Source organism: Pangasianodon hypophthalmus, chromosome 5, assembly GCF_027358585.1.
Source record: "Pangasianodon hypophthalmus isolate fPanHyp1 chromosome 5, fPanHyp1.pri, whole genome shotgun sequence".
NCBI classification, from domain to species: domain Eukaryota; kingdom Metazoa; phylum Chordata; class Actinopteri; order Siluriformes; family Pangasiidae; genus Pangasianodon; species Pangasianodon hypophthalmus.
The window spans coordinates 31,744,066-31,753,314 of record NC_069714.1 but is presented as its reverse complement, the minus strand read 5'-3'; the positions used below and the strand labels follow the sequence as shown (position 1 = coordinate 31,753,314).

The following is a 9,249-nucleotide window of genomic DNA, read 5'->3' as shown; positions in this document are numbered from 1 at the left end:
CCATCCACTCATCCAGAAATCACCAAAAAGTCTCACCAAATCTCTTTCATACTTAGTTTTTATTATTATTATTATTATTATTATTATTATTATTATTATTATTATTATTATTTTATTTCTCAAATATTAAATTATCCACAAAATAAAATAACTTATACAATTAAACTTAAAACATTATACAATTTTAAATAAGAAAAAAAAATACAAAAGAAATGTATGTTACGGGTGGAGGCAGAAGTTCATGTCAGTCGGTTGTGGAGAACAGAGCTGCTCTGAATGTGCAAACAGTTCCACTGAGGACGACACGGTTCACGTCCGAGAGTCAGAACGACGGATAAACTCAAACGCATAGTGCTTTTGCCCGATGAACCGTGAGGAGCTGTGTGTGTTTGTTTTCTCCAGCAGAATTCCCCTTGGCGTTAGGATGGGTTTCCCCGCTCGCGCTCGGCATGCCGCAGGTCGTCGTTAAGAGATTACAGCACAGCTAAAGAGCCCAGGATTAGGGGTTCATCCACAGAGTAAAGATTATGCTTCTGAGAATCATCATAGTTAAAGGAGAAAGTGTTCCTGTCACGTTCATGCCTCATGTTTCCATCACGTTACCATCACTATGAAGCTACCTGATGGCTAACAGCTAGGTAATCACTTATGTAATGAGTACAGGTGTATCATAATATTGTTTATAGTAGAGAAGTAATAATAACCTACAGCATTTGAGTCCTGAATGATGAAACTGTGCTTCTTAACTGGGTGCCAATATTTACGATCAGGATTAAAACAGTACATTGATGTGTACTTAACACTGGCTTCATATGACTGGTAGCTAGGATGGGAAGTTAGCTAGTGAGAAAATGGCGTCACTGGGACTTCTTTAGTTGTTAAAGAACCCTTGAAGAACCCCTGAAGAACCCTTGAAGAACTTGCAGGGGTTTTACGGTAGGAACTTACACTCATTTCACACTGCATGTGATAAACTGCAGTACTGTCAGCTTTGTGGAGAAGCTCCTTATAAACTGAACATCAAGGTTTCCATGGTAATCATTGTTAATTACCATGGCAATACTAATTAAGGGACGGTACAAACTTTATGGAAAATAAAAATGCCCATATAAGGAAACGACGTGTATATTGCTTGTTTGTCTCAGAATTTTTGTGGGCGTGGCTTACAGTCTGGAACAAGTCTGTGGTACACATAAAGTGTTAAACATATAAAGATGTAGGAGTTAACCGAAGGCTCTGTGCATGGTGGATTAATATGGTGGATCTTTTGTCTTCTTCATCCAGTAAGTACCAGAGAGCCACTCACCTCCGTTGCTGCTACGCTGAGATCTTTAAAGACAAACGCTAAACCCTAACGATGTTACTGCGTGCTCTCTAGTGATCATCCACAATATTTTTTTATCAATAACCTTAACTTATTTCATTTAAAAATACTTTTTTTCTGAAATGACACAGTGCAGAACTACTGTGAGTGGACTCATCATGGGGTGAGCAGGTGGGCAAGAGTGGGCACGAGGGGGCGGAGTTACACGTAGTGTACACCAGCTTTTACACTCCAACAAGTGGTTCTTTATTCTCTGTTCCGCTACAGAGTTCAGAATGCTAGCAGTCCGTTGGGAAAATGTCTGATGTCTCTCGTCCATCATCTCTGTCCTGCCCTTTTGTCTCTCCCCATCACTGGACGTTTATATATTTATTTGTTTATACAGGTTTTAGCTGTTGTCACTTGCAGACACTGACCCACTCGTTTACCCTGCACTCCTCACACACCACGTAGCAGCACCAGTGGAACTTGCAGTTGCAGCGTTCGCGTCGTGTCTGCTGCAGGATGTTGTGTCCCCGCCCACAGCACAGGCTCTCGCAGTTGTCCATGCCCTGGCTCGTCTTGTTGCAGATGCGTCCCTGCGTCCCCGCCGAGTCCGACTCGAGGTCCCTTTCGCAGAAATCTGGAGACTTCTCGAAGTAGACGAGCTCGTTGGCGTTGTTGCGTCGCCGCTGGTGCTGCGGGGGATGGTGGTGATGGTGGTTTTGATGGTTATGATGATTATGGTGGTGATGATGATGGTGGTGCTGATGCTGATGCTGAGGGACGTGCTCCACTTGGCCCGTGTTGCGGTTGTGTGTTTTGATAAGTGCGGCTAGGTTGAAGCGCTCCTTCAGCAGCGAGCCCACTAGCCGGAAATCTGGGGTCACTTGCCAACACGTCTTAAGCTGGCAGCTTCCTGACGTGCCGTGACATTTACACTTCCGCCGCATGTGATCCAACACCACCTGAGAGACAGGAAACAACGATCAACTGCTAAGAAAGAACTGGATACACCACGTAACAGGGCTAGAAGGTACTTAAAGTAAAAATCCGTCTACATGAAAAAACCTGCAAAACTCTTGGGACAAGCTTAGATAAAACAAAGTGAGCTAGCTTGATCATTTCTTCAGAATGTTTTTGAGTCTCGGTTACTCTGAAGGTTTCTTCCTATAGTTCATAGAGAGGTTCCTGCTGCTACTGCCCCCTTCATCATGTGTTGTGCTATAAATATTAAAAGTGACCAATAAGCACATCTAAAACAGCACTGTGCTGAACATAGCCTCATTAACACGAGCAGTATCATTCACCTGCACTGGTGTGGTTTATTTACCGTATTCTCTGGTGTATAAAGTCCTACCAGGTGCTGTGACTTATACAGTGACATCTCTGTTAGCGTCCTCAGGATCCTTTCAGCACATGTAGCACTGACGGACTGACAGTATGCAGCTGTGGATGAGTAACGACTCAGAAGCGCACTATCCGGTGTCACCCAGATGACGATGGCTTTCCTTTTGAGTCTGCTTCCTCTCAAGGTTTCTTTCTCATGTCGTCTCAGGGAGATTTCACCTCTGGCTTGCTCATTACGGATAAATTTACAGTAAATCTATATCCAGATTTTTTTTAAAGCTGCTTTGTGAGAAAGTCTATTGTTCAAAGTGGTCTATAAAAAACTGAATTGATTTAATTAATTATTTCAGGAGTTTTATGGTAGATGTGCTAGTCCAGGATTTACGGTAATTTTACACTTCACATATGGAACATAGACAAGTAGCGACTAATTCACCGACATGATGTGCATGTTGTTTATTTTTATAATAGTTTGCAGGAGCATCGCATTGCTTATTGCAATTTTAAGTTTTTCAAGGTTTTACAGTAGGCGTGCTTCTATAAAATTAAGTTAGCTAGCTTGTCTGATCTTTTCTATGTAGCTAACACAATGTCATTCATTCTGTAGACTAAAGGGAATAATTATTTGAAGTTGTATAATTATTTAGTATAATTGTGTAGAACGATGAACAGATACACAGAGCGCCAACAGAAATATTATGAGAGATAATAAATATAATACGTAAGGAATAAAACACAACAGCAATTATATTAATACCAACAATTATATACTTTTATGTATTAAAGAACTTTTTATCTGTTTATAGTTACATTCAATATCTGTGAAACGAGTGAGTTCCTGTTGTCACTTGTGTTATAGCAGCTATAAACAGTCGTTCCCTCCCCAGCCTCTCCTTATTCTCTCTCCTCAAGTTAATAAGGAAAAAATGCAGCTTGTTACGCATGTTACTGAGAAACCGCAAAGAAGAAGTTTCCTCTGTGGAAACTAGGCGAGTGCTTGAATGCAGGCGTAGTCTGTGTCCTTTCCCGATAAAGTCTCCGGTGATGATGCATCGTGTTTGTGTTCACGCCTGAAAGGCAGGTGGTGAGCTGTAGAGTTCTCGTTATTTCAGTCTGACTAGCGTGTTAAATTTCTCTCGATGAAGTGTGGAAATGTGAGGTGACTGTGTGTGCACTCTACTGTATTCTGCTCAGTTTCACCTGGTTCTCTTCATATTCCTGATTCTGTAGAGGCTCATTAATATGCTAATTAGTTCATTAATAGTTAATTAATCATACTTAATCATGTACTGAGTTAATTAGTTGCTATCAACAGCCGAACCCTGTCCTAGCTTCACCTGCTCTGAGCCAATCAGAGCGCGTTATGTTTACAAAGTCAACAGGAAGTAGATTTATTTCCTTCTCTGGTGAGCGTTTCATCAACAGCCCGCTGAACCTGCGCTAATGAAACACTGAAATGTAATCTGATATAATCTCAGCCTAACGATTTGTCCATCCCTGATAACCTACGGTGTGTGTGTGTGTGTGTGTGTGTGTGTGTGTGTGTGGACATGCTTAGTCCTCCCTTCCTTCATCTGTCAGCTTCACTTACCAACTTTCAGATCCAATTACTGAGAGGAAGCGAGGGCCACCCTCATATTGACAGACACACACACACACACACACACACACACACACACACACACACAGCTCAGTAGTCCAGTTCTGCTGCATTGTGTTTCAGCAAATAGCACATACCTTACACAGATTTAATTACTGTATCTAAATGACTGATATTATCATCACCATGGCAATGATGGACACACACACACACACACCTATAATACGCAGTGCTGATCTCAACTCCTCCCCACTATAAAGTGCTTAATGCTCATTGGATGAATCTGTGATTGCTCAAGTGCTGCATGAATGTAGCCAAGTGTGCTTGTATTAGTGTACTACATAGGGCACAGGGAATACAGGAGCATTTAGGACACAGCCAGTTTGGTAGGAGCCCAGAGTATTGCTATAGAGAAGGGAAGAGAGAAGCGTGAAGCCCTGGTTGCCCCTGCAGCGGTGGAGGAAGTGGACATGCCTGCTCATGTCCTGTGTGATCAGAGAAAAAGTAGAAGCTCTGATTGAAACTTTTCCCTACAACAGCACCTGTGGGCTCAGGGGGTGGAGCCCAAACAGGAAGTGATGTGTGGACTGATGATGGGGTTTATGTGGACTATATAGTGAATAGGGAATAAGGAGCCATTTCCAATACATGTTATGTGTTCCAGCTAAGTCTTTGATGAGTGTGTGTGTGTGTGTGTGAGTGTGTGTGTGTGTGTGTGTGTGTGTGTGTGGTTTCTCAGGGAACACCCCCTCAGCCTCATCAAAGCAGCAACCTAACACCAGTTGAGAAGTTCATCAAGAGCAGTTAGATGGTGAAGGAAAAGGCTAGTGACACACACACACACACACACTCAGCCTTGAATCATCTCTCTCTCTCTCTTTCTCACTCTCTCTCTCACACACACACACACACGAGAACCTGGAGGTTTCCAGTACAAATCCTGTTTCACCAGAAGTTACTATTATTATTATTATTATTATTATTATTGTTGTTGTTGTTGTTGTTAATGTAGTGGCAAAAGATGCAGTGTGCACACTAAACAATGTGTGTGTGTATATGCGCGCGCGTGTGTGTGTGTGTGCATGTGTGTGTGTGCGTGTGTGTGTGCGTGTGTGTGTGTATAGCCTGTGGTCTGAGTGTGTTCCCAGCGTGGTGTGTTTGATCTCAGTGTGGTGCTGCTTTATAGAAAACTCGGCTCCTCTCTCCTGCAATTAACCGGCCAGATGTTCTTCTGCTCTCGCTCTGCACCAATCAACATGCTATACACTCCTCAACACACACACACACACACACACACACTCTCTCTCTCTCTCTCTCTCTCTCGCTCTCTCTCTCCAGACTTTACCATACAGATTTATGAGCTATGTATGTTTTAGTCTCTGAGTGTTTGATGTACACATGCTGTTTTATGCTACTTCCTGTAGTGCACACACACACACACACACACTCACACACACACACACACACACTCACACATTAACTGATCTGCATTTGGAACTGATCCCCCATGATCGGAGAGTAGGAAGGTGAAACCTGTTCTAGTTCCCACTGTGTTTGAAGTGTAAAATCTTTTGAAATGTGTGTGTGTGTGTGTGTGTGTGTGTGTGTTAAATGGCCAGCGGCTGTAATCAGGAGTGTTTAGTGTGAAGAGCAGAGGGTGGGCATGAGGAGGCATGTTAACCCCAACGACCACACTGCATTCCTCACTTCCTGACAGAGGGGCGGGGCTTCATCTCCTCCTCCACCTGCACATCATTTCTCTCACTCAGCTCTCACACACCTGCCATCTTTTACCCACAATCCTCTGCAGTCAGGCCATATTATTTCTTTGATACTGTACTTTATAGACTGATAATAACTTTTCTCTTTGCTCTGATGCAAGACACTGGATGATGTTCCATCAGTTAAAACCGCCATCTACATAAATTTAATAAAATGATTTAACAAAGTAAATAGACTTATTAAACAAATTTGCATTCACAGTAGATTAGATCTATTTTTATCTATTAATCTTTAAAATATTTTGTAATTATATTAAAGTAGAAATCATTTATATTATTTAAAATTATTTATTTATATATATTTTATTTTAAATGTATTACTGTCAACATTATAATTAGAAATTACATTTTTAAAAAAAAATTTTTTTAATTGTACATTACATAATATATACATTACTAAAACAATGTAGTAGATTTTTTAATTATAATTAGAAATTACAACAAATCTAATTAACTTTAAATTTATTATGTAACAAAACTGTAATCATTATTACATATAAACATAATACATTTTAAATACTTTGCGTGATGAGGAGGAGAGTTTACAGCGTGACGAGGAGGAGAGTTTACAGCGTGACGAGGAGGAGAGTTTACAGCGTGACGAGGAGGAGAGTTTACAGCGTGATGTGGAGGAGAGTTTACAGCGTGATGAGGAGGAGAGTTTACAGCGTGATGTAGAGGAGAGTTTACAGCGTGATGAGGAGGAGAGTTTACAGCGTGATGTAGAGGAGAGTTTACAGCGTGATGAGGAGGAGAGTTTACAGCGTGACGCGGAGGAGAGTTTACAGCGTGACGCGGAGGAGAGTTTACAGCGTGACGAGGAGGAGAGTTTACAGCGTGACGAGGAGGAGAGTTTACAGCGTGACGTGGAGGAGAGTTTACAGCGTGACGAGGAGGAGAGTTTACAGCGTGACGTGGAGGAGAGTTTACAGCGTGACGAGGAGGAGAGTTTACAGCGTGATGTGGAGGAGAGTTTACAGCGTGATGAGGAGGAGAGTTTACAGCGTGATGTGGAGGAGAGTTTACAGCGTGATGTAGAGGAGAGTTTACAGCGTGATGAGGAGGAGAGTTTACAGCGTGATGTAGAGGAGAGTTTACAGCGTGATGTAGAGGAGAGTTTACAGTGTGATGAGGAGGAGAGTTTACAGCGTGATGTAGAGGAGAGTTTACAGCGTGATGTGGAGGAGAGTTTACAGTGTGATGAGGAGGTGAGCTCATGGCGTGCTGTGGAGGTGAGTTTATGGCAGTAAAAGCTGAGATCATGATTGCAGGATAGTGAGGTGCGAGGAGACGTATGACAGGTTGATGATCCTCCTTTCAGCACATTGAACTCGTTATGCACTGATCCGTGATGTGGCATGAGCTTCTGCTCCTCCACTGCTCACCTCCTGCCAGCAGCTTGTTTCAGTTGCATATTGGTTTTCTTTTCCACTTTATCTCTCCTCCCTGGTTCCTACTCTCACGGTCTCACTCAGCCAAATCGGCTGCCGTGTTTCTGAACACCATCACACCAGCTACAAGTCGTATCAACAAACTCACAACTTCCAGCTCCTTTTATCTTCTCTCCAGCACAAACAGCAGCCACGTTAATCACACGTGGCAATGAGAGTGCTGTGATGAGCCAGCAATCAATCGCTCTGAAATACACAATGCTGAAACACGACCTTAACCGTCCTGACACTCCTGTGAAAGCTCAGCCAAGAGAACGAGTGCTAAGGCATGCTAACACCACTAACTCCAACCGTAGTGCTAGTGCCACATGTTAAATGTATGTGATTTTTCCATGATGGGAATTATTGCTGAAGCATTTCTGCTGTGCATGGAGCTCCAGCAAACAGCAGACTGTAGCGTTCTCATTAATTGTCATGAAGAAGAACCTGTGAACACTGTGTGTAACATGCCATGAGAGGTGCATTGTATAAGATGTTTTCACTGGAATTTCTTAAACCAGTAAAATGGGTACATGAGGCAGCAATCATGATATTTGACGCCCAGCCTGAAGCTACATGTGTACGCTCTTTCACACGTACAGCACACACACAAGTTCACGTGAAGTAAACCACAGAGCACCAAGTTCAGGAGCCCAAAGGTCTGTTTCTGGGACTGGGACTGCCTTCACTTGACCAAGTGAACCAAACTCCCAGTGTGAATGGTGTCAGGCCATTGTAACCCGGACTGATACGCTGTAACCCGGATGGATACGCTGTAATGCAGACTGTTACACTGTAACGCAGACTGATACGCTGTAACCTGGACTGTTACGCTGTAACCCGGACTGATACGCTGTAACCTGGACTGACACCCTGTAACCTGGACTGTTACGCTGTAACCTGGACTGTTACGCTGTAACCTGGACTGTTACGCTGTAACCTGGACTGTTACGCTGTAACCCGGACTGTTACGCTGTAACCCAGAATGATACAAATTAGCCTGAAATTCTGTAGCCTGGACTAACATGTTTTACCCCTAGATCAATGTCATAGCTCAGATTAAGACATTACAGCCAGTGATAAGTGTGAAATGTAATAGCAGTAACATCAGGGCAGGGGGCGTGTCTATTATCAGTTTATATTATTACATCACTATGAGGTACATTTGAACAGCAGTATTATTACTGATGAAGCTCTGTGTTTGGCTAAATATAGGAGGTCATTTCCTGCAGAATGTTTACTTTCCAGACTTTTCGGAATGCTGGATCATGTTGGTAATTATTATAATATCATGCCACGTAAACTAATTCCCCCTAATAAGGGTGAATGCTAACTAACGCTAATCCTGACTCTCCTCTGTTAAAAAAACTGCCTGGGCAATCAGGTCAAACACCTTATCGTTCTGACGCCAGAAGAACCGAACCACGTGCAGTTCACCCAAAACATCATCACGAGACAAAGCAGAGCAAACATCAACATGTCCCGCCTCAGTGTGTTTATGTGTGTGTGTGTGTGTGTGTGTAACAGGAAAATAGCTTCATGGCTCATTTTGTGTCTAGCGTGGATGAGTTGAGAGTCTCCGAGACAAATCACAACTTCTACTGTGCACAATTTTTAAATATTTACCCATTTTTAAACTTTTCGTTACAATAATAAAACTTTTCTTTTTGCATTAATATTTGTTATAAGCTAGCTCTCAGAATACACCCGCAGTGTTGAACATCCTGAGACGTGTGAGCTGGGCTAAGAAAAGCTGGCCAATGAAGAGGACTGATACATAAACAG

General features: G+C 42.5%; 1 protein-coding gene across 1 annotated transcript in view; it reads right to left on the bottom strand.

Moving 5' to 3' along the window:
* Nucleotides 1-141: 141 nt before the first annotated feature.
* Nucleotides 142-9,249, bottom strand: part of wnt10a (wingless-type MMTV integration site family, member 10a) — a 36,384-nt gene continuing 27,276 nt past the window's right edge. The window contains exon 4 of the mRNA XM_026947337.3: nt 142-2,271. Coding sequence (XP_026803138.3) covers nt 1,723-2,271 — 549 coding nt within the window. The 3' untranslated portion in view covers nt 142-1,722. The remainder of the gene's footprint in view (nt 2,272-9,249) is intronic.